Consider the following 25934-nt stretch of genomic DNA (forward strand, 5'->3'; position numbering starts at 1 on the left):
GATGGAGGTGGTCAGATAAAATGTGTGGGAGAACTTAAATGTCACAATAATAAAAAGGAAATCTATTTTCTAAATTTTTGAAGTACCAGGGACCCCGAGACAGACTATTTTTCTTATTTAGTCTCTCACGCAGCTCGTAGCCTTCATCTGGGACCCACAATAATTTACCCTTTATTTATTTATTCTCTCCCTCCCTCCCTCTCTCCTGCTTGGTGTGTCTTATGTTTACTTATTCCTTTGCCTCCTTAGCGAGGCTTAGTGTATTGGAAGCGTGCCTCCTCTTCCTTGCTCCACTGCCTATAGCAAGAGGTATAGCCCTAAGCAGTTGGCATCCATACACAGTCCAGTCATGAGGTCTATACACAGTCTGTTTGAAAAAAAGTCTTTAAAACTATAGACATTGAGCTGCAGCTGCCAACACCCCCGTTATAGAACCTGTTGGATCCAGAAACTCCAACTCAGTGATGAAAAATGATCAGTCATTTAGTCAGTCTGTCAGTCCAGTTCATAGGACCCCGCTGTTAAAATTAAAGTTCTTGTGATATATTGGATGATTTGACCTTTTGGGGCCTCAAACCGTTATATAAGTCATGGACCTCTGAAACATGACAAGTGGCCCCAAGCAGACGCTGTTTTTTGGGGGTTTTTTGTATTTTTTTTTTTTTGGAAGAGGTCACAAGCAAAAAAAAAATTGTGAACCACTGGTTTAAAGTCAAGATGAGGACTCTGAAACAGAGCTTTGATCTGGCTCTGCCCCTTCACCGACCTTCTCCTCCTTGGACCTCAAATACTTGAAGAGGTAAGTTTGCTTTCACCCACATACTCAAACACAAAGGCTGAGCTCAGTCACTTACAACATGATGCTAATCAACCTGGAAAATGTTGCAGCTTAAGTTCAAATTCAGCAACTGCTTGTCCCCTGTTTGTTTGCTGTTACCAAACAATTATTGTGTACATTTATAATTATTGCTCACTGAGTAATAGATTTTTAATTAGGCCATCTATTTGTATGAGATTTATTTTAATTTACCTCTTGATATCTTTGTGGTGAACTTTTTCTCTTGACTCAGATTTCTGTAGAATAAAGGCTGATTTACTGTTTGTTTTCTCACCACCTTCCTTGCCTATTAGCATGTCTTCATCTATTCGCAGGGTGAGAACTGACATAACTCCACCCCACTGGCTTGTTTGATAAATATACTGACTGTGGCACCATGAGTCAAATCTTCATCTGAAAAGCTTTAGTAAAGCTGTCCCTCAATCGGAAAATAAATAGGCTAAATACTGTACATCAGTGTTGGCTGGAAAGGGCTTCAGACATCAAGGGCTTCTGCTTACACACTAATATGGGTGTAAATGTTGTGTAGCTTGGTACACTAATCTTTGACTCCCATCAAATAGAAAATATTCCTGTTTGTCATATCCATCATAGAAAATACTGCTCTGACTTAGTTTAATACATTTGTTCTGCCTCTGTTGCCACTTGTTCTGTTACAGTAGTGTTTATAAAAAGTGGCAACAGCCTTCATTTTAGTCCGCCATGCCATGCTGCTCTTGCTTTTTCACGACTGGACCAGTGTAGCAGGAGGGGTTAATATTAGATCTAATGTAATCCTTTACTTCTTAACAGAGTGGAATTAAAAATCTGTTAGATCAGTGTGTGTTGTGGCTCTGTGCAGAGAGAAAACAAAAGGGACTAATTTTAGTAATAAGTAATTTTACTAATTTTGTATCAAGTGACAGAAGTAAAGAAAAAGTACAAACTAATTTATTTGTTCATTCAAAAGTGTAAAAATAATTTAATATGCATTCTGACTCTGACTTATCTTTGTGGCTTTGTTGTGTATTTTCACTCATTGCACATTGTCTGCTAGCTTTTATTAACTGTGATATATACACACAGCCATCTATGACTAGCAGCTGTGTTCATATTAATGAGTCAACAATTGGCTGAAATGACCTGAACTCAATATTACAAAATGTATTAGACACTTTCAGCTGTGTGATCACCCTGGGGGCTGCAGTCTCCTGTGCTTTTGAACAGTACTGCATTACACAGACAGATGTTTCTGTTATTGAGCCTATCTTAATTGATGGTGTGGACAAAATAATAGAAATACTGTATCTATACTATAATCAAATATTATATTTCCCGCTATATGCAATGTTTTTATCAATCAATTTTTTTCAGTTTTGCAGATAAGCATTGTCCGACCTGCTCCTGAGTCCAACCATCATGTCACTGCTGTGCTTCCTACTTTGGCATGTGACAAATAACAATTTCCTGACCTGAAACTTAAAATACAATATAATTGTTATTATTATAATTAATTGAACATGGTGATATTTTGGGCTGGACTGTCAGCCAAGCCTGTTCAACAGCACCACAGACTGCAGCCTCCAGTGATCACACAGCTGAATCGAAAAATTAATCACTGCAATGCTATGTGTTTTTTTTCATATTATTGTCGCAATCTTTTGGACTAATTTAGCAAACGTTTGACAGCTGTAGGCCTTTTATGCTGCATACACTGTTTAGAGACCGACGGAGGAACGAGCGTTTGAAAAGTCTGAAAGATAGGCATATTGGATAGGCTATTCTTTATCGCTTTGAAAGTTGTCCTTGGACTTGGATACAATTACCAGACTGTGGTTTCAGACTGAGGAATGGTCAGTAGAAAATGCATTTTTCTTCCATTTCGGGGGGGGGTTTCAGGCACAGAAATTGTCCTTGCTTTAAGACCTGGTTATGTTTTATGTGAGCTGCTTTGAAAAGTCTGATCCATCCACATGTTCAATGTCCTATTCTTTTCAACCTTAAAAAAATAACAAAGCTGAGCTCTTCATTCTTTTCCAACAGTGCTCTTTGTTATAGTTTATTTAAACCCACACTGACAGAAATGTGTGTTGTGTTTCAGGCTAAAGGTGTGCTGTGGGGTCGTGTACAAAGGACTTCGGAGTCATCACCCCCACCTGTACAAGCCCTGCTGTCAGAGGAAACCAGCAGTGCACCAGCAACAGGAAGACAGTGGGGGGTGGACAAGCAGTTAACATGAAATGATGCTCTGATCATTTCCCCTACCCTGATACCCAACAAGAAGAGAAAGAGTGATGAAAGAGAAAGAGGGAGCAGATGGGTCCTAAAGCATTTTTGTCTGTTATAACGGGTGGTTACAGCCTGCCTCAGTACACAAGGTTTGTAAGAAGGCTGAAGAAAAAACAAATTATGATCTGATCTTCCAAGTGGTGGTCTTGGTCTTGATGTTACATACAACAGATCAAGTGTTTTATTTTCCCTTGTGGGACAGTCAATATACTGTGCGAAGCCAGTCAGGATAGAGTGACATGGTTAAAATCCCCCGATGTCGCAAGGTCTGTACTCTCACAACAATCTTATCAATGACATCACACACAACTGCAGGCTTTGCTTGTGGTTGAATGTAAACAACAGTGGTGATGATGTTAGATAACTCCATCAGTACATAGTACGGTCAAAGACCAACTGCCAATAGTTCAATATCCCGACAGCAAATCTTCTTCACTGATACCACCTTATTGTATTCACAAGGTGACGTCACCGTGACTTTGAACTTTGACCTTTGTTCCATCAAGAACTTACTAAGATATCACAGTCACGAGAATAGGTCTGATGAAGAAAACGAAAACAATTATTATATACACCTCTGTATGGTCCTATTCATCCTCTTAACTAACCCATGTGTGTGTAATTGGCCGCAGAGACCTCTTTTAATGTTGATTACTTTGCAGACATTTTTATTGATCTGTATTTAGAAAAGATAAATGTACACATATGTAATTATATGTACTGATTTCCATTGGAGGTGGTTTTCAGTTTTCCAACCAAATCCATGCTGATTAGCTCAAATGGTAGGTTACCTTTCATACACAGAAAGCATTAATAATTAAATAAATAAATAATTTTTATTGTCTTCAATATCTTTATTTCTGTTAACAACTATATTTGTCTATAAGTAAATGATAATAAGTTGGTGTGTACTGGTGCATGCGACACTGACTCATTTATAAGTATTATAATTTTCACCGGCTGAGTCATTTTGAATATTGTAAAGCTCATGCAGATTTCTTGTTATATTTTCAATGTGTTAGACATGTTTTTTCATATTTGCATAACAAAACAGCAACACTTCTGACAGCATTGTGTTAACAGAACATTTTAAAGAAGAAAGGAAATGTTTTTGTGATAGACCAAGTATGTATGGAAAGTGTGGGTGCTGACCCTCAGATTGGTGTGTGTGTGTGTGTGTGTGTGTGTGTGTGTGTGTGTGTGTGTGTGTGTGTGTGTGTGTGTGTCTGCATTTCTGCATGCGCTAGTGTGTGTGTGTGTGTGTGGACGTGGCTTCTCTCTCCTCTTATCACCATAACCATCTGTTGATGAGAGGAATTGTAGCTCTGTTCTGATCAGTTGTTTCAAAATATGTTTTCCTTGTAAAAACAAGAAAATACACAAAGAAGGTCTCTATGTTGTTGTGGTGGCAGTAACACACTCCCCCAATAAATTGTACCAGAGACTAATGTTAAAGTCAGGCACCCCTTCTGGAGTTAGTGTCCAATTATTGGATATTATACAAGTTGGGTAAAATACAAATTAGTGTACTGTAGATGCAAGAATGATAATACCCAGTGTTATTAAACCTACCTTTAACCTTAAGGCTCTGGGTGGTGGAAAAGTTCGTTTCTTTTTTTAAGGACAGTGTCATGGATCTAACAGTGGGATCCATGATGAAAAAAGCATGTTAACAGCTCCACTGTGTCAATTACGCTGTAGGCCAATGAGCAGCAGGTAGAGCTAGAGGTTGATGATGTTGACAAAAAAATGACAAGAAATAATTGTAAAAGTGAAGCAGAAATGCATATTTAAAAGAAAACCATAGAAGAATATTATAACAGCTGAAAATGACTGATCTGGGATGGGATGCTTTGGAGGAAATGGAGGTGGTCTCCAGTGCATGAGAGCTGCTTCCCCCCAGCATCAACGTGTTTCTCTGATACTGTTATAGGCACAGAGGGCACAGAGCAGGTAAAATAAGGATTAGGACATAGGTTATAAGGATCATTTCTTTATTTCATATATACCCCATCCATAAAACATGTTTATTTCAGTCCTATTTCTAAATATATACAATGATATAAGACATACCAATCACATATAAGCATCAGGAACAATACTATAGTGTTGCCTGTATTCATGTAAATGTCACACCTATTGAAGATATACTTTTAGACAGACATAAAATTATGTGAATTCACATGTTCTGAGTTTGGTCCAGACGACTAAAGCAGCTGTATACATATGTAAACTGGGTGATACAGGTTTAACAGGCTGCGTCTTCTCCCGCAGGCCACAAGCAGTTGATGGCAAAGATTCATGTTTTGGCACAACACCACTGACACAATAACCACTGATCTTTCTTAAAGCATATGTCCTGTGAAAATCAAAACACAAGGCTAAACAGTATGATTGAAAGTAGAGATGATCCAAGGTTTTTACCAACATCATTAACACTGGGACCAAAGAAGTGGTAGAGTTATCGTAGATGAGAACTGCAGCATCTAAGTCATAAAAGGAGACTAACCCTTCCTCATAATCCACAAAAAAACCCACCTTTTGAGGCTTCAAATGTAGAGAGAGACATGTGGGCAATCAAGAGCTTTGAAAAATAATATTCCTTCAGGTCCAAATTCAGTGGCTGGTTCAGATAAATTTTATTCACTGAGCAGTGGAGACAGACAATCACAAAAAGGTGGTACAATTCTATATGCAGGTCAACATTTATAGCAAGGTTATATACTATTTACATCAAGGCTAGCCTGGAACAATGGGTTGTGGGCTGGGCTATCAATAGGTCTAAGTGACAACAAGAATGACTAGGAAAACCTGGACTAATGGCTAATTAACAATACATTCTAATTCAATATGCCAGTGCCCCCATTTGGCTAATCCCTTCAACACCTCTGCAAGTGTGATATCTGTCTGTGTTGGGAGGTGTCTGGTAGATTGAATTCACATGTAAGTTAAAGAAAGATTGTCAAAGACAATCTTCCTGGAGGAGTAAATCAAAGACTTTCCCATGATCAATGTATGCCACAAAATAGAGCTAGAAAGACAGACACTTATTTTCTTCTACAGTACTTGTTTCCATTCTTCAGCCACATAACCGCAAAGTATTTTGTTAGACTTGCAGCGATTCGTCCCTAACTCTTGACTGACCGTCTGGTGACTCCTAAATCAATTTAACCTTAACTTCAGAGTAAATTCTGCCTGAGAAGAATGTCTGCTTACCCAAGACACATGGACTAGTGGAACATCGCTTTGGATTGTCTGACATACTCCTCTTTACATCAGCACAAGTGACATGTTTTCCATCATCACACAGGATGAGAGCGACAGGTGCCATTTCAGAAAGACTTCTGACAGTGTGCATCATTACAGATGACCTTCTACTACACTCTTTATGACACCTGCATGCATAGGTGCAATTTATTAATCCAGATTTCCACTTCAGAGCTCAGTAGCCCCTTTATTAGTTATGCATGTACAGTCACATGTAGTCCAACACAACAGCCCTACCATAGCATCAATCTGTATGGAGCTTATGATGTTCAGTTTTCTTTGACATTATTGTTTATTACTGAGCTCAGACTTACAGGTGGTGTTGTATTGGATAACAATATACTGAGAGCACTTTCTAACTTTTTGATAGGGTTGATCAGAATGTTAGACACACCTCTGAATATAATGTCGTTCAGGACAATACCATCACTAACTATACCTCAGTGCTAAAATATATAATGGAATGAACACCTTCAGTGTCAACACTGAACTGTATAGACATCATCAGAGTTGTATTGGATTGCTTCAGACTGTACAGGAGCTCCTGACAGAGTGGAGACTAAGAGTATGATCCCATTAAGGGGTGGTGTTCATGGCAGACCCTGTAGATAGAACATAAGTTATCTCTGTTTGATTAATAATAAGTTTCTGATTAGTGACAAAAAATATAACCAACAAATAATGATGATGATGATGACGATTATTATTATCATCATTATTATTACCTCATTTTAGAGAGAAATATTGTGTTTTCACTGCTCTACATTTTCCTGACTGCAGTAGATACTGGCTCCTTCGTATATTTAGCAGGTTGTTAGATTAGATTCAAATCATTTTAATCTGGGATTTAAGTTTTATTTTCCAATAAAGATCTAAGTTTGGAGGTTTTGTATATTAAACTGTCAATCACTTAATAAAGTATATCAAACCATAACAAAATTGTGCTAATGTGATGTTAATGCATCAGTATAATGTAGCTGATAGTACTGTGTGACAAGGTCATTCTACATAATTATTGGTAGTCACTGTGATCTGTGTACTTGTGACCATACTTATTTTAGTTGTCAGAGAAAAGGCCATTAAATCATTTTGGCCCGTCTGAAGTTGTCCTCCTGCAGGATGTTGTAGCAGTCCTCCACCACCTGAGGGTGCTGCAGGACCAAACGTGCCAATGTACCAATGCGATAAAGCAGAGTACAAACAGATTATTATCTGTGTGTGCTTACTTTGCATTCAAACCAACATCTGTGATGAGTCCAGATATTTCAGTAGATATTTCCCATTCCCCCGGGTGACTCTATCAAGCACACACCTGATCTCAGGGACTACATGTGGCCCAGCTGACATTGGGTGAGGGCAGGGTACACTCTCGACAGGTCGCCAGTCCATCACAACGCTGACATATAGTGACAAACAACCACTTGCACTCACATTCACACCTATGGACACTTTTAGAGTCGACAATTAACCTATTGTGCATGTTTTTGGACTGTGGGAGGAAGCCGGAGAGAACCCGCGCAGCCACAGGGAGGTTGATTATTGACTCCTGACTTAAAGCTCCACAAATCATCATTTTTAATATTAAAAATGAATTAAATTACCATAGTGACAAAGGTGCCGCTCATAGTGACAGAGAATTGCCTCACAATTCTGCAGCTCCGTGGGACTTTATAAGATAAAATTTTTTTTTATCTCCTTTCATTGTTTTTCATTGGTTTTAGGGCCTGTAAACTTCTAATCTCAGCTGAATCAGACTTTTGTAAGGAAAAAGTTCTTCTAATCCCCCATGTGTGCAACATACCCAGCACCAAACAACATACCTATCCCAGCTAATGAAGAGTTAGGAGCCCAATGGTGGAGGCCAAAACAGAGCTGAGATGATTGAGGTCAGGTGATCACAAACAACATGGATATTAATGTTGCTTGCCTGTTAGTTGTTATTGTAAATAAATAAGTGTTTACAAACAAGTTCATCACATCTCCATATAAAGATATAATATCTATTTTGATACCAGGTGGTCACAAATAAATAAACAAATATAAATGAAATCAACAAGGCAGCTTTATATTAGTGATACAATAAAATAATTTTTAAAATCACTGTTCAGAAACACAAACGTTAAATCACTTCTGGACTGTGTGTGTGTGTGTGTGTGTGTGTGTGTGTGTGTGTGTGTGTGTGTGTGTGTGTGAGAGAGAGAGAGAGAGAGAGAGAGAGAGAGAGAGAGACAGGTGCCAGAACCGGATGTGGTGGCTTGTTGTCGCCCTCGACGGGGCTCGTGTGTGGACGGCAGGGTATATAAAGGTATGGGCTGACACCGGCGTGGCCTCTAAGAGCGAAACATCACGGTAAGAAGGGGTCCGTTTGTTTCGGGGCTTTCGGATGTCCAGCGGCTCTTCCTGAGAGGATTTAACGCGCACGAGCAAAATACAAAAGGTGGGTCAGCTGTTTTTTTTTTTGTTGGCGTGTCGTTTTAATACATTGGTGACGTAGGTGGTGATTAAATTTCAAATTGTAGAATCATGAGCGAAAGTTTGGACCGAGCCTCCCTGAACGAGCATCTGCCTTGAATTGGAATATTTGAAGCAAAGTTTGGTTTTAATCGACTGCACGAGACCCGGACTTGATTCAGCAGGATTCCTCCCGAGCCAGGCTGTGAATACTCTTATTGAACTTGGCTCTGCTTGTATCAGTCCCCACCCAGCCCTTAGGATGATACGAGTCGGTGAACAGGGTGCATGCACGCAGGGATATTTAATCCACAGCTACATATGCATAAAAATATGCTCTTTTCCTTCGTGGTTTTGTGTTTGAGTTTATCTTTCTGCTTCTGCTGCTTTCGTGATTCATCCAGAGAGAGCACGCTGCTCAGTGGCCGGCATAAATGCAATGTCACGGGGTTGGCGGCTGCCCAAACTGGGCTGATTCCACCTCCATCTCTATTCAAACGCTCAGCTTGGCATCAGCAGCATCTTTTCTCTGATGGCATTGCGTGGCACAGAAACGGCGTGGCTCTCACAACTCAAATGTGTCTCTTTCCTTCTAGTGTGGAGCTCATCATGGTGCAGCTGTCTCCTTCCCCTACCATGGATATTACCCCCCCACTTGAGCGCTTGGAGGAGGGCAGGAAAAGGCAAGAGGACCCAGTTACAGCTGGTAGCCCGAAGGTGGGTTCGCCCACTGGGCTAAGTGCCCTGCAGCTCAGCCTGGAGGTGTCCACTGCCTACCATGGCTACGAAACCTACATAGAAGATGGCCTCATCTGCCTCAAACACAAAGTCCGCAACTTGGAGAAAAAGAAGGTGGGATGGTAGCAGGGTAGAGTGAATGATAGGTGTGATACCTGAACAGGTGGAGGCAGCCACCTGATGTTTTGTGACGTTTCTTGTGTCCACAGCTGAAACTGGAAGACTACAAGAAGAGGTTGAACCAGGGTGAAGCACTGAACAAGGATCAGATGGTAAGACCTGTAATGGAGACTAAGTTAGGACCTCAGAAATGTCATTCATATGTTGGGCTCTGCATTTAATGTTTCTGCCCATATTCCTTTGTTTTCCAGGCGGCTGTGGAGAAGTATGAAGAGGTATTGCATAACCTGGAATTTGCCCGGGAGCTACACAAAACCCTGGATGGCTTGACAGAGACGGTAAAACTGTTTGTGTGTCTGCTAGAGTCAGTATCTTGGCTGTAATGTCGGTTAGCTGGGAGCTGTTGTTTTTCCATCCCAATACAGGACTCTGTAGCTCCACATATCATTTAGCTTTAGCTAATGCTCCAAGTGTACCTGGAAGTGTCCCTTAAAGAAAACATTTCATGGCTCACACCTGCTTAATTCAACATATGCAATCAATTGTTTTTGGAAGACAGTGAGCAGTTTTTATCTTTTTGTATGCATTTTGACTTGTTCTAACTGTTATAGGACTAATTGACAGCTGTTTTGATCAAGTGAATTGTGAGTAATGTTTGAATCTGCTACAGGGTCTGCTGTTCTCTCTTTGACATATGTGATGGTGAACTGTATTTTAAAGGTTTGAACTGCTGCTTGGACAAAAGTTGCCACATGAAAACTTGAGCTGTATGTAATGTGCTTTTTTTTTTTTTTTTTTTTTTTTTTTTTTTTTTTTTTTTTAAAGAATATTCAGATGTATTTACAGAGCTAGTCCTGGTTCAGCCAAAGTGTCTGTCGTTACGTTCAGCTTCATGCGCTGACTTAACCTGATGCATGATGGTTAGAAATTCTGTCTGACTTCATCGGCGCTGCAGAACGTCACTATGTCACATGACATTAAAACCTCATGAGAACAAGGTGACTGCAGTGTTTCTCCTCCAGCTGCACTGGGCCAAACCACCTTTGAGATGATATCACTTTGTACTGATTGGCTGGCCCAGAGGGGATGCAGTTTATTTGATCTCCTGCTTCTGAAAACTATTTTTTTTTTACATATGGTTACCAACACCATAGTTTTAATTTCCAGCAAAAAAGTTGTGAAAGTTTATTTCAGGAGTTTGTTACTGTTAATGAGCGACAAATAGATACGATTTTTGGACAAACTCTCCATAGAAGAGTCAGCCCTGCCCTGCGAGCGTTTGGCGGACTTTCCCTCCACAGACACACCTCTCTATGCTGGCTGCCTGGCAGCTGACATGACTTAGCGTCTAACTTTGAGTGATCATTTTCCAGTACATACTCCTAAAATCAAATCTGTAAGCAAATTATCATATTTCCTAAAATTAGCTATTGCTTTTAAATTGACACTTATGTTCTTTCAATTAATAATTAGACAAAATATTGATGACTATAAAAACCTGTAGAGACCAACATCCAACAGTTGATAGTTTTAAAATTACTGCAGTGAGAAGTTAGTCTGAAACACATTGGTCTATACCCTGATAATTCAGTGCCATGCATTTCAATTCAGTTGTGAAATCCAGCTTTTTCAACTGAGGCTTTTATCAAAGGTCAAGTCCTGCCTAATGATTTTGAAAGAGTCATCCATGCTTTTAGTTTGTCCCACCTTGACTACTGTAATGCTCTTTATGTTGGTGTTAACCAGAACTCCCTCTCACGACCACAGTTGGTCCAAAATGCAGCAGCTCGTCTTTTAACAGGAACAGGCAAGCAAGAGCACATTTCCCCCATGCTGGCCTCCCTTCAATGGCTCCCTGTACGTTTTAGGACTGATTTTAAAATTTTAACTTTTGTTTATAAATCATTACATGAGCTTGCTCCATTTAACCTGTCGGATCTTTTAGTGGCACATGTACCTCTACGCACTCTCAAGTCTGCTGACCAGTTGCTTTTAGTTGTGCCCAGATCCAGGCTAAAGCTCAGGGGAGACCGGGCTTTTTCAGTTGCAGCTCCCATACTCTGGAACGAGCTGCCTCTACAGACTGTCCCCCTCACTGCCTGTTTTTAAATCATGTCTTAAAACACGTTTTTATTCTTTGGCCTTTGAATCAGTATGAGAGTTTACATTTCTGTCTGTTTTTACCAGTTTGTGTTCTTGCTATGTTGTTTTTATGTTATTGATTGTACAGCACTTTGGTCAACAGCTGTTGTTATAAATGTGCTTCATAAATAAATTTGATTTGAATTTGATGTTTTCATCCTGCTCTTGCAGCTGCTGAGAGCCCAGAAGAAGGCGGTGAAAAAGGAGCAGGTGGCGAAGGTGGAGGTGGAGAGGAGGCGTCTGAGCACGGTGCTCCAGGTTCAGCATCTCCTTCACAGCCTGCAGCAGGAGCATGTTAGGAGAGACCTGCTGGCTGGACACAACCAGGCACCCCAGATTCCAGCCAAACAGCTGCACAGCCTGAGTCAGCTCGCCACCCTGCTGGGAGTCAAGAGGGATAACCGACTGAGGTGGGTGCTGTCACGGCGTAGAGATCCTCTAGTGATGGGATCAGACCGGCCATCTGATTTGAGTACTCGGTAGTAATTACTATATTATTACATGAGTACTAAGTAGTTATTACTACATCATTACAGGAGTCAGTCATGGATCGGACCACACCCATCTTTCAATAGTTTCTTCATTTTGATCTCAGCTTGACACTTGTAAAGTTTCATGACTGCATCTGGCAGAGTTGTGATGTCATCGCGTTGATAAATCTGTTGACTGATATACTCAAAGCAGACAGATGAAAGCCACCTCACTGTGGCCCCTGCACTGAGAAAAGATTACTGTATTTCATTATTAAAAGATCAAATGAGACTTTACTGGAAGGATATTGTTTGTGTATATTTTAGATACAAGAAATAGTCCATCAAACTATGTATTCAACCAATCACATTTACAGATAAAAACAATATTTATATTCCACGCTTTGTGGGGGCCCTTACCATGTTGGTCCCCTGATATCTTAGTGCCACTGTTGATCTTGTGTGCTTCAGCAACAGGACAGGGCTCCGATTCCACTACTGTCCTTCAGCGTCCTGTATACACTGGAAGTTGGGATGTGTTGCATTGTGCAGATTGACATCTGCTGCTTGTGAACACCTTCACCTGCATTTCATCAAATACATGGCCAGTTTTATCATCTCCACAGGATCTCCAACACTGGAATTTCAGTGCATTCCCAACAGTAAATAACTAAGCAACATTTGTTCTGCACTGATATCTCATTACTGTTGGATCTCTGCTAACATTAACTTTGTCTGGACACCAAACTGTCAGCAGAGAGGATCATTTTATTTTTGCCAATTTGCATTTCTACATTTCAAACAAACTGTATTATTTGCCCTATCTTGACTAACCAATATGAATGAAGTACAGTCAAATACAACAGATAACAAATAAAAGGGTTCAGTGCTTATTTAAGCATAGCTGTGCGTGACAAAGCAAAAACAAACATCACAGTGCCACATCAAGCTAACATCCTAAAATAGCATTATAGATGTATATGAAAAAATGAAACCAGAGTAACACTGCATGCAGTTAACACTAAAGTTGCACTGGAGCTGTGTAGACAAATGATAGTTGAACTAAAAACCATTATCTAACACAGGTTCACTGGTATAAAGAGTCTCCACATCTGAGTGACACTCCTTGTTCCTTTTCACTGTTGTAGTTTAACTGAGCAGATGGAGCAAGCAGCTCTGGTCTACCTGGACCTGCTGGAGGGGAAAGACATACCAGTGGCTGGATCCACTTGTGAGTATGTCTAATGTTTTCAGTATATAATGATCCTGTTAATTGTCATCTTGAGGTTGTTGACTGGTTATCGTTGGAGATAAAAGCATGAGAGGTCAAAACTTTTCAGCTTTTGTAGCTTTCGTCAGGGTCTTTTCCCTTCTCCATGCACCTTCTGGAAGTAGATGACATTGTAATACAGTTTATAGTATTATACCATTAGTGATTGCTGATGTGGCACAGTCACTTATAAAGATTTTTCCTGCACCTGAGCAATTAATGAAAGATAGAAACCTGTCAAAGCCTTTTACAATTTTTAAGTTATATTACTGTACCAGGTTTTTAACATTTGAATTGTCACCCAGAGGTTTACGGGATGCATTTCACCATTTTGTCTGTAAATGACACGTCTCCATCTTAATGCTGTAATGAAATGCCTAAATGGTGGTCCCATGCATATATTTGATCTGTATGGATTAAACAAACAAGATGTTTAAGGGATAAAACCCACCAGGTTGTTGGATGACATGTTTATTAATGTATAATTTACAAATACAACTATGTTGATCTCACTTTCCTGTTTTAAACACTATGAAATATAGACTTCCAGATCCCTGCAAATATGATGCATATTTAATAATTTCTCCTTTTTCCATTGTTGTTGGTGGTTGCACAAATAACCATAGCATACGGCAAACACCTTTGTCATCAGTGTCCAGTTTAACTGCCCTAGGGCTCCCACTAACGACTATTTTTCTATCAACTATCATTGTTTAGTCGACTATTATTGATTATTAATCTAAATGATTAATTTTCCTCCAGGAAATCTAAATGACCTACTGGCATGGTCGATGAGGCCAGATTCAGGCCTAAACATTTTCTCAAACACTTGTTCAGTGAAATTTCTAAGGCAGCAACAGATTACCTTATGATTTTCAGAGTATTTCAGTATCAGCTACAAGGACCAAAGATATTAAAAAGCTCTGTCTAATAATGAAGGGACAAGACTTACACATGAAGTAAACTTTCACATGTTTTTGACTGATCTCACTGTGCGCCATAGAAAAGGATATAAAAAGGAACATTTTCAGAACTAAATTAGAATTGATTGGGCTGGTTTGTCCCAGCAAGTTGCTGATAGATAATCAATTACACTTACATACCGACAGCTTTCCTTTTAGCTTTTCCTAACAATTCACTTTCAGCTTAACCAGCATAGTGCTGTTGTGTAAAGATACTGGGTGACAGAGGACAAAATAGGTGAAAATATCTCTTTTCAGTTTGTTTTTTGTTGAACAGGTGGTTTGATAAATTTCTTATTGGCCTTTTACATTTTATTGTACTCACATTAAAGTCATCAACTTGAGTAATCTTCAGTTATAACTTTGACTGAAACTGACTGAAAATGTTTTAAATCTTATAAATCCAATTTATAATCATTGGAAAAGGGCCCTATCCAACAGTGTATTTGTCAGTCTCCTCATGTTATTCTGAGCTGCAGTGATGAAGAGTAAAAGCATTGACACTGTCAGCGATCATATTGGATTAAAGAATCTGTTCAATTAAAATGAAGCTATAATTGTTATAACATAGTTATTTAGTGTGATGAACTCTCCTCTGTTTGTTAGAAGCTCTGTTTTAAAACCAGAGTGGACACATGCAAGGTCTGGGACAGCAAAACGATTCCACTGATTTTATAAAAATGTCTTAGGCTTGTCTGAAGTTAACCTGGGCCAGAGCAGGCTAGGAGTTCAGCATAAGTCACCATGGTGATTTAACCCTGTAACAAGTGAACCACCATTGTAGGACTGAAACCCCAAAGTTAAACCGGAAGTTACCTTATAAACCTCAAATCCTGCTTCGTAGTTCTGACCTCTGGTTCTGTGTCTAGCACAGCCTTGTGTGTGTGTGTGTGTGTGTGTGCGTGTGTGTTAAAATCAGCTTCTGGTTCTAGCTTCATATTTCATGTGGTGTCAGTCCTTAAATTGTTAAGGAAGAAAAAATTTGCATTTCCCAAAATGTTGAACTTTTTCACAGGTACAGCAGGTAGTTGACTTTCTGTAAAATGATCTGTGTCAACCTGATTTTATTTCTTTGAAAATGTGAAATCCAGTCAAATCATGATGAATTCAAATTCAAGTTAATTCAGTTGTCTGAATAACAGAGCTTTTTGATTGGCTCTCTATGTAACTTTGTCCTTTCAGTTAAGTCGTTGAAAGAGGAGCTCACCAGGCTGATGAATTCCAGGTATTTCAGTTGTCTTCCACCTCCACCCACCAAGACTCCAGAGGTGTTACTGAGCTCCACCAGCCACAGTAAGATCATGTTACACTAACGACCTGTGGGTGGTAATGGTGCCAGACCTTAGGGTTAGGCATAAAAAAACAGCCTTCAGTTTCATTTACTATAGTGAACCTTTGTCAGAGTCTGAATTACAGACTCGTATTTCTTTCTTATGTCAGGCATATCAAAGTCGAAAACAAATGAAGCTTCTAAGGAGGTAAGACCAAGGAATAGTGTTAGTTTTGTGTGACTGTGAGCATTTTCAGGATCCACTCATGCTCTGTGGGTGATATGGCAGTTTTTCAACAGACTGTACCTGACTGACATGGAGACTCCTCCCACTCAGAACTGGAAGGAGGACTTCCAGGGCATGAGGGAGAGGGAGCCTCCTGACTGCTGGGACATGGAGTTCCCAGATGGACCCACCTCACCCCATGCTGCAGTCCACAAACCATGGAGAGGAGCAGCCACTTTCATCCCCAAAGTCCCAGCCTGCACCAAGAATCAGTCTGACTGCAAACAGGTGAGGTCTAATCAAAGCCTTTATTCAGTACTTGTAAATGCTACTTATTGAGGAGAGTGAGGATATTACAGCCGGTACTCACTTTGACACACCCTCTAAAGGCTGTCTAAGGTTTTGGTTTTTCCACCTTCAAAATAAAATCTGGAGTAGTAAAGATTTGAAATGTTGTTGTTTCTCACTTTTCAAAGAGGCATGAACCAACAAAGGTTTCAGATTTTTTTTCCACTTAAAAGCTGATATAATTTTGTAGTTTGACAGGGGTTCGACAGCATCCTGTAGTTTTGTAAAAAAAAAAAAAAATTGTGTTCACAATTGAATTCCATCTAACTGATACGGTTGGGGTTAGGTTTAGAAATTGTAGGGTAAGGGTTAGGATAATTTTAGGTCAGGATGAGGTTAAGGTAAGGGTTCGGGTTAGGCATTCAGTCGTGATGGTTAGGGTAAGGGGCTAAGGAATGCAATATGTCAATGAGTGTCCTCACAACGATAGATAGGTGTGTGTGTGTGTTGAATGATTTTGGTGACTCCTAGTGGTAGCAGGCAGGTAGGCACTTGCAGGTACAGTCAGCCATAAAAGTCTTAACATCAGCAATCTAATAAGGTCAGAAGAAGTAACAATTCTATATGACTATTAACACGGCTATGCTGTCAGAGCACGAGGGAAAACATGCAGAGAGATCACTGAAATAATTGAAGTATCTCAATCTTCATCTCTTATGTACAAAGAAAAAACCTTTTCAATAAAGTGTGAAAAAGAAGCCACTTATGCATGTGAACAAGCCATTTATAATTTATTAATGAGAATCTGCTAAGACCTTTTCCCTTCAGGTGAAACCAGGACAGAGGAGGTTATGTCAGCTGATGTGTGTTGTAAGGCCATTATATAAGCTGTTATTGTTCATCAGTAGTCTCAATAAAATAATTAACACAGGATTTTCTACCCAGAGAAAAGAGAGGAAAGCCAGAGGAGTGCAAAATGTCAAGGTGAGTACTGAACGGCTGGTTTTAAAAAGTACACACATCCCGATCAAAGTACACAAACTATCTATACATTCATCCTCCTGTGGCTCTCGACAGGCAGTACACATGGACATGCCTGTGGAGATTTTCAACTCTCTGTCCACCTTACCCAAAGACCCGGTCCTGAGGAGGCAGCACCTGGAGGACCTAATGACAAAGATCCACGGCTCCTTCAGTTTCATGCAGGTGGAATTTGGCTGTTTGCAAACCAAAGCACATCTGATGTAGTAGTTTTTTTTTCTTCAGCACCTGGTCCAGGATTAGAGTGTGGTGTTAAGTATTCTGTCTGCTGTGCTGTAGTGACTAAAGATTTTAAAATGACCCTGTCCTGTTCAGGACTCTCTTCTTGATGGTGACAACTCTCCCACTAAAGGCCACCCTGGACTGAAGAGACGGCCTTCTGGATCTCCCTCTCCTCTTGGTAATGTGGAAGTCAACAAGTAAAACAAAACAATCCCAACTCAAGGTCCACTTCCTAGCTTTTTCTGTAGCTTTAACTCGTGTCGCATGGTCTTCCTCAGTGAATATAGTTTACTTATGTAAATGATGAATATTATTATTCTCCATGACAACTGATGAAGTAACAACAAGGTGGCTGGGATTGTTTTGTCAAATATTTTAGGTTCAGAAATGAATTTTGATGTTCAAGATCATGAACCTGGAAGTATACAAAATATTAAAAATCAACTTTGCTAATGTTTTGAGGAAGGATATGTGCTGTCTCCTATTGCCAGCATCAGAAATGAAGAGGCTAAAATATTTTGGCTTGTTTAACATCTCATCTCCCCTTGTCTTGATTTATGACTGGATTATGCTGACTGCCTGTGGAGTTCACTTGAAGATTTTTTTAATTATATTTTTTTAGTTACTTATAAAACCCTCCATGATTACTAGTTATGATCTTTGAACACTTTATTCTCCCCTAAGGCCCCTCAGGTCAAGTGGCACATTCAGCAATTTTTTATCATTTAGACTTTCTCAAACTGTGATGTTTTTAATGTTTATTTTACAGTCTTTACCGTTGGGCATTTAGTTTGTTCCAAGGTTTTGATGTCATTTTTTTTCAGCTCAGACTGACTTGAGCCCAGTCGATGTCCTGCCCAAAGTGATGCATGTAAGCATTTTTTTTTTTTTTTTTCTCTATCTGTGATGAGTCATTGAAACTTGATTGGAAATGACATGGGCTTGTCATCACTATATTCCTCATCCCTCCACTCAGTCCACCCCGCTGCCTATCAGGCTGATGGAGCGTAAAGCCAGTCTGTCCAGTAGGGACCAATGCCTGGAGACCTGTGACCTGGAGCTTTCCTCAAAGGACCTACCTCATGTAAGATGCAGCACAATGACTGAGATACAACATATTATTTTAATCCCACAGCTTCAAGTGGCTGTTTAAATTGTTTCCACTATGCAGGAGCCACTTCAGTTGGCTGAAGGAAAGGAGTTTCCCTCACCACCCCTGTACCACAGGGAGGCGACCATCTCTGTGAGCGTGGAGGAGAAGAGCCGTCCTCGTGTAAACGGGCGTTCTTCAACATGTTAACACAGCACATTATCTTCAGTCAGATGTTGATTTGCTTTTTGACAACCCCTTGAACTTTCTCTGCACTCCACAGACGCCGGTAACTGAGTCAGGTAAACAGTCTCCATGTAATGGGGTGGGATCTTGCACCTCTACCCCTCCCCAGGGACAGACGTTCACTACCCCTCCTACCAGGAGAGCTCTCACTTCTGCACAGTTTCAGAACATCCAATCAGTAAGTCTCATAAACCTATGCCTCATTCTACAGCAGTCTGTCACTGATCAGTTCCCCTCACTGAGGCCCCAGTTGTACCTTAATCATAAGATCTGGAAATGATTTGACATCCATTTCATCCTTTGCCTTCATACCTGGTATAAAGCATTCATTTTATCTCCATTTTACTCACACGGCGGTTGGATCTCGATATTTAAATGAGGTAGGTCAATCAACAGCCCAGATCAAGGGAAAGAATGTGGGACTCTCTCTGGATGTTAATGAGACAGAAACAGCCATAAACAAAAGTCTTCTTTTCAGGAACTTTTTCATCTGCCCTAAAGATTTATCTAATGTATGAAGGTAGTTGGAGCCAGTGGAGAAGCTTGCTAGCGATTGTGCTAGCTTGGCAAACCCTCTTGGTCAAGGGACCCTTGTGTTGCACATCATAAGCTTTTCCTGGGGAGTCCCTGAAGCAGTGCCGCTGTACATCCATATTAATAAAGTGAGATTTGTAAACATCTTTTTTTTTTTTCATCCCTCCATCCATACTAAAACAGTTTTTTGATGCTGATTTTGTCAGATGATGATGCAATTATAAAATGAGAAGAGATTCACCTGTTTTCATGTTCAGGTATCCACAAACACTAATGTGGACACAAATGGTTTTCACATTAAAAACAGGTTTTTATCATTTAGATGTCTTAAAATGTCAATCTAGTTGCATTTGTAACAGCTGGAGATATTCTAACATGTTACCACACTATTACATTTACTGGACTGTCTCTTGGTTCCTTAATCTGTTTCTGCTTTATCAGAAACCGTTTGCATGTTAATCTGTTAAAACCACCTGCTAAAAAATGGGTCTTGTGGTGCAACTTGCTGGTCTGCTGTTTGGTTGGATTGTGAACAGTTTGCTTTTCAATAACATTTTGTGAGATTGCCGACTCGGGTCCAGGGATGAATGCACTCCAGAACACATGAACCCTTCCTGTCATTTTAATCCACATGTGATTCAGATTGATGCTTTTACACTTATCTCTTTTGATACTTTATAGCTATGAGTGTGGCTTGTGCCACATTTGTTGGTGACATGCAAATGCTGTCGGTCATCTAAGGAAAATGTTAAATGGTTTTTGTACTGTCTGTGCAGATGTCCTTATCCCAACAGAACTAATCAATGTAAACACAGAAGCATAATTAAATAACACATGCTCAATGAAGACACATTCTGTAACATTAAGCTCTAGATGTGAATTGGGCCATGCAGTTTCTTAATACTAATTTGATGTCCATTGTCTTTTCACCATAGGTCTTCAAGGTGAATACGTCCTTACCCCAGAATGGGGAACTGAGCTACAAACCAGACTCCCCAGTTTTCTCTGAGCCCAGGTACAGTACTGCCAGTACTCAAACACCACCTGAGTTTGCTCCCTCAGAAGACGAACCACAACCTGGTATGTTGGACAAATTTTTGTATTCCTAAACTCTCAACCCTGGTGGGCTGAATGGTCAGCAGAGACCCATTTTGTGCTGAATCGTCTCTCTAGTGTACCAGTCGGATTATACAGTGGGAAATGGTGGGCAGATCTTCCTTTCCCCTGGCCAGTCAGGTGGAAGCACGAGTCGACCCAGCCAGTCATACTACACCAAAGGATCTGTGAGAGGTATGGCACGAGGCGGCAAGGGACTGGCACAAACCTTTCGCTCTTCTGGTTGGCATCGAGGTATCTACCCTCAGCTTTCCTGTTTCTTTTGGGTTTTCACCACTCCTGTGATTCCCTTGTCTTTGACAGACATCTGTTCAGGATCAGTACCTTGGGCTGAAATTAATGTTGTTGAGGTTGGTCTGAGGCTTAATGCTGATTCTGTTCCTCAGGAGGACCCTATATCCCCCAGACTCATCTCAGGGACTGTGGCCCTCTACTCTATGCTGCTAGAGTAAGCAAAACCCTTGTTTGCACTTGTCCTCATTCCCTTTGTGTACAAATTACATTACAACACTTACATATTAAACCATCCAGTTGTTTTACAGTATTCTTGTTTATCTTTTTATATATCTTGTAGTTTTTTAATTATGTTAAGTTATTCACTCACCATTCCCCAGATGTTTTTGAATCGACATCTTCAGTGGTTCATATTTTTTAAATCAGGACTGTTTGAAACAACCTGACTCTAAGAATAAGCTGGTTGATACAATTAGTTCATCTGCTGAACAGAGTTAGTAATAGGTCTGAACAATGAACTAAAAATATCTAAACCAATATGTACAACTTCATCCTCATGTCAGTTAAGTCAGTTCATACTTTCCTCAATGTTGTCTACATCAAGTGTCCCCTTAAAAAAAAAAAAAATACTACCTCGTGTTCTGTCACTCCACCCCGTCCTACTAATGTTAGTCCACGTACAACATGTGCCCAAAGGTCATGCCACCAGTTGTCAACTGTCTCTTGTAAACATCCACCACATGCACTTGTCTTGTGCAATTAGAGATTTTAAGTGAAATTTATGGTACATTCACTTTTAGTTTTAAGCCAACTAAACAATTGAGATGATCTGGCTTTTTTACCTATTTGTCTGTTTTGATTGACTGGACATCATTGTAACAATGTTGCCTTTATCCTAAACCTCAGCAGTTACATAACTGTAATTAGGTGGCTAAAACTATGAAAATAAAGCCCCAGTTGTACATAAACCTTGTTTGGACCTTTACGGATAATTCTGTTTGACCCCAGAGAAGCTATGCCCACTAGTAAAATTATAGTGTATCATGTAGCTTAGCATGCTAGTAAAAACCGAAAACAAAACAGGTCATGTAGCAAAAAACATGAGCATAAGCACACCCTGTGTGATGTTCCTACTTTATCTGCACATTACAGTTCCTCTGGTGTGGGTTTTTTTTTTGTTTTTTTTTCTCCAGGACTCTGGATACCAACACAGCTACAGACGTGGAGGAGGAAGACATAACTCCAGTGGTAAGAACACCAGTTCTAACTATCAGTAATCTATCCCTCTGGGAAGAACCTCTGCAGTTAGATTCTTTTCTACAGGGTGGTGGCTGGATGGGATTTTGCTGCTTACTTGTGTGGTTGTTTGATTCTGCTCATGGATTTGTATGGGGGCAAAGTAATTGGTAAAATTTCAAGTCTGTTGCACCACAGCATCTGTCTAATTTCAGTACCCACCCCCTGTCATCTGGGAGATATCCTCTCTACTGAGAATGGGCTGGTGGTTGGTGTATCATCAAAAAAATCTCATGTCTCCAATGGACAAGGTTGCATGATTGAAGCACTTTTAACATTTACATGGACATGGAAACCGAGTGAAATAGGGTGACAACACTTGGGGAGGTGGAAATCTGGTAGGGATGAACTCAAGTGTCGGTATGTAACATTTTACTGTACTGGTGTTTATCATAAAGAGCAGCATTTAAGAAAGTACATGAAATCTAATGAACCAGTGTCAGCTTCAACTGGACAAACACAGGTTTCAAAACCACTGTAACCCCATAGTTATCACTGCACCCTGTCCGACATTTGTTTTGTCTTGACTCTCCAGCAGGCTGGAGTGATTCTTCCCAGGTGAGTAGCCCAGACCGGGAGGGAGCCTTCACGATTGTGGACTCGGGGCATGGCGACTCGCTGTCAGTCTCCACCGTGGAGGTCCCGCTCACCCCCCACGGCCACCACCACACTGCTCTGCTTCCTATGCAAGTCTACCCACTCTCCCAGCCTCTGCGAGTGGCCTTCACTGCCTCTCGCACTGCCAACTTCGCCCCGGGTAATCTGGACCAGCCCATAGTGTTCGACCAGCTGCACAGCAACCTGGGGGAGATGTACGATACCCATATTGGCCGCTTCACCTGCCCCGTCAATGGAACCTATGTCTTCATCTTCCACATCCTGAAGCTCGCCATCAATGTGCCGCTTTACATCAATCTCATGCGCAACGAGGATGTGATGGTATCGGCATACGCCAACGACGGAGCCCCAGATCATGAGACGGCCAGCAACCACGCCATCCTGCCTCTCTTCCAGGGTGACCAGGTTTGGCTCCGGTTGCATCGTGGCGCCATCTATGGCAGCACCTGGAAGTACAGTACCTTCTCAGGCTTCCTGCTGTACCAGGATTGAACTGCTGTCGGCCAAATGGCCCTGTTCGCCCGAAAGTGTGGACTGTTTGCTTTGCACTGAATGGTGATTAAAATGACATTTCAGTGTTATGGTCAGGCTGCATGCAAGTGTCATTTTCACCATAAAGCTCATTCATAACATATGGTATGCTTTTGGCCATGATCTGTATTCACAGCCATCATCTTTATTTGAAATGGGAATTGTGATTATGTGACATCTACCAAATATGCCTGATTCCCCATCAACGTGTAGTTGACGATGGTGGTGCTCAGTGTGACTGACACTAGTATAGCTGGGCCTTGATCACATTATCTTGCTGTAAATCATCCTGTAGTACATCAGCTGTTCAGCCCACAGGTCACTGATTTCAGTGAGAACTTTGATGCATTGTTTTGAATTTGTGCCTTTGTTTTCTGAATGGCTTTGGATGTCTGACCAGATGTTAAACGGCTAATGAACTGAATGAATGGCTGACTTAATGGATGAAGTATAACTGACTATCAGCACTTTGCTTGATGCCGGGCTCCTATGCACTCAGTCTCATCCTGCTGTATGTGGATGTGAATCTGTGGAGGAAAGATTGTTCTTGGTGGTGGGTGTGGTCTCAAACACTTGAGGCTAAATTGTTGCACTAACAGACTACTGTGGAGACATGGAAGTGGTCCCTTGATGTGCCTAATGTAAAATAAAAGATGAGCAGTTAAGTTTGCGTGCTTCATCTTTATTTTACCTGTTTTTACAGTGACACACAAAACTAATGCAAGATGGGTTTTATTTACATTGACATGCATCTTTTTCTTCCAACTGTGTCTACAGCAGTGATGACTACTCCAATTTAACAGGAAAAAGCTTGTGATAAATCACAGTGATCACCTGATCTGGGATTTAGCCTAGCTTCTGAACCCAACCTGAACTGCACTTTGCACTTGGAGCTTTTACCAGCAGTTCCCATTCACAATAAACAGACATGGGCCCACAGCTGTGCTAGCAGTTGTGTCAGGCTGTACTTGACCATATGGTTTCTTTGAGCTAAATGCTGATGTTGGTAGTTTGGTTTGAAGTATAAGTTGAGATAAAATAGAGATATTGTCCTTTATTCTTGTCAACATAGTGCCTAGACTGGGGAACAGTCTTTCTGACAGCACAGACGTTGCAGGCACAGATATGTATGCCGCTGCTAATTTTGGAAGTCGGATATTTGTTTCATTGGTTTTCCACCAGTCCAAGGGATTGATGTGGAGAGGTGGGCACTTGTCCTGGCAGTAATGATTTAGTTCAGTAGTTCTGTTTCAATGTTGCGATACTATATGGCCCATTCCATTACTGGGCGCCAGTAAAATAAAACTGGCAAATTATTATTATTTTTTTTAAGATAGTCACATAAACTATACATTTTTCTTCAAATTTAATGACTATTTGAATATTCAAAAATCATGACCCATCCCTAACCAAGACAGCGACCCTGCCAATTACTGTCGATTGGTGGTGGTGGTGGTGGTGGTGGTGGTGTTGAACTGTTCGTCAACTGATGCGTGTAGAGTGCCATTTTGTGAATTTTATCACAAAAGCCCCTTAAGGAAGGAGTAAAGCTCTGCCCCTCTGGTACACATATTCATGTACCCTACGGGATGAACCGTAATCAGATCTGTTGTGGTAAATTCTCACTAAAATATACATGCGTTATAAACATACTGAATGATAAACTCCAATTAAATAGCTATTTGCATGACTGAGGTTAGATTTGTCCGTTAACCAGCCTTTACTGAAGTAGGATTGTTATAGAATGGAACCTAGAGGAAATAAAGTTTAAAAAAAAAAAAAAAAAAAAAAAAAAAATTCTGAAGGGCCCTGGGAGCAATGGTGTTGGAGTAGCAGCCGTAGTGAGGCCCAGGTTGAGGATAGATAGGAGCCTTAGTTGAGAATTGATAGGAGACTTTGAGGATAGATAGGGGACTTTCAGAATAGATAGGAGACTTTGAGGATAGATATGAGACCTAGGTTGGGGATAAATTGGGGGGTTCTGGACACCTGGCACCACTACTATACCCTGGCATGCCTGGTTTGGGGAAATTCCATGCAGGGCTGGACACCATTGTTCCCATGGCGTTGATAGGTTCGCTTAAGAAAATAGGTAGAGAACCTAAGAAGGAACTACTGTATATATAATGATGCAAGGGCACCCTGTCTTCAGTTCAGGTCCAGATCTGATGTCGCTTTTGTTCTTGTTGAAGAATAAATTCTTTTGCATTGGACTCTGACCATCTCCATTGACTTCATTTTTGAATTTGAAAATGAACATGAGAATGAACTTGAAATTGATTTAGTTGTACATCCTGTGGTGCAACACCATAAAGCAATAAGAAGGAATGGATCCAATGGCTCTTATAGTATTTTAGAGACAGTATTAAAAATTGACTGACAGAACTGGTGTAGCCTCGGAAATGTCCAGAACATATGTAATAGGCTTGCAGGGGCCTGTCTGCATCTGTTGCGGTAAACATGAAGTTAAACCACAGATTAATCTAACTGACTAACTAACTAATAAAGATCATGGATGTTTCATCCACCAGATGCAGTCCCTGGTCCTTCTGCTGTAGTTACCTACCTTAAATGTCTAACACAAGTTCATATAAAAGGTGCAATAAACGGAGGATTAGGCATCTGTCTAAGTTAAGTTTCTCTTACCTTTCCTCTTAACTGCTGAATTGAAAGCTAACTTCAGCGTCGTCGAGCAA

The 25934-nt window shown here is 40.5% G+C and overlaps 1 protein-coding gene across 4 annotated transcripts; it reads left to right on the top strand.

The window, feature by feature from the left end:
* The first annotated feature begins 8664 nt into the window (after positions 1–8664).
* caprin2 (caprin family member 2) lies at positions 8665–23903 on the top strand. 4 transcript variants are annotated; one of them, XM_023418724.2, is made up of 21 exons: positions 8665–8810; positions 9421–9676; positions 9772–9834; positions 9934–10020; positions 11996–12234; positions 13443–13525; positions 15709–15819; positions 15967–16004; positions 16086–16310; positions 17256–17294; positions 17388–17516; positions 17667–17751; positions 18398–18444; positions 18550–18657; positions 18745–18846; positions 18947–19087; positions 20379–20523; positions 20617–20733; positions 20946–21007; positions 21987–22041; positions 22625–23903. In XM_023418724.2, exons 2-21 carry the CDS (start codon positions 9434–9436, stop codon positions 23197–23199), a joined length of 2694 nt encoding a protein of 897 aa, XP_023274492.1. In that variant the 5' UTR covers positions 8665–8810; positions 9421–9433; the 3' UTR covers positions 23200–23903. The 4 variants fall into 4 exon arrangements, with proteins under 4 accessions (XP_023274492.1, XP_087033358.1, XP_023274487.2 ...); XM_087177232.1 differs by having other exon boundaries at positions 16134–16310; XM_023418719.2 differs by lacking the exon at positions 8665–8810 and having other exon boundaries at positions 9401–9676; positions 20617–20793.
* Positions 23904–25934: the final 2031 nt, after the last annotated feature.

The sequence above is a fragment of the Seriola lalandi genome, unplaced genomic scaffold (assembly GCF_002814215.2).
Source record: "Seriola lalandi dorsalis isolate HSWRI2012SDOR001 ecotype SW California unplaced genomic scaffold, Sedor1 jcf7180002054584, whole genome shotgun sequence".
NCBI classification, from domain to species: Eukaryota; Metazoa; Chordata; class Actinopteri; order Carangiformes; family Carangidae; genus Seriola; species Seriola lalandi.

Bases quoted from the DNA above. Each gene is read 5' to 3' on its own strand.
- caprin2 (XM_023418719.2), top strand. From the start codon at position 9,401: ATGTGTCTCTTTCCTTCTAGTGTGGAGCTCATCATGGTGCAGCTGTCT. The intron at 9,677-9,771 runs GTGGGATGGTAG...TTGTGTCCACAG, and splicing joins GCAACTTGGAGAAAAAGAAG to CTGAAACTGGAAGACTACAA. The intron at 16,005-16,085 runs GTAAGACCAAGG...GTGATATGGCAG, and splicing joins CAAATGAAGCTTCTAAGGAG to TTTTTCAACAGACTGTACCT.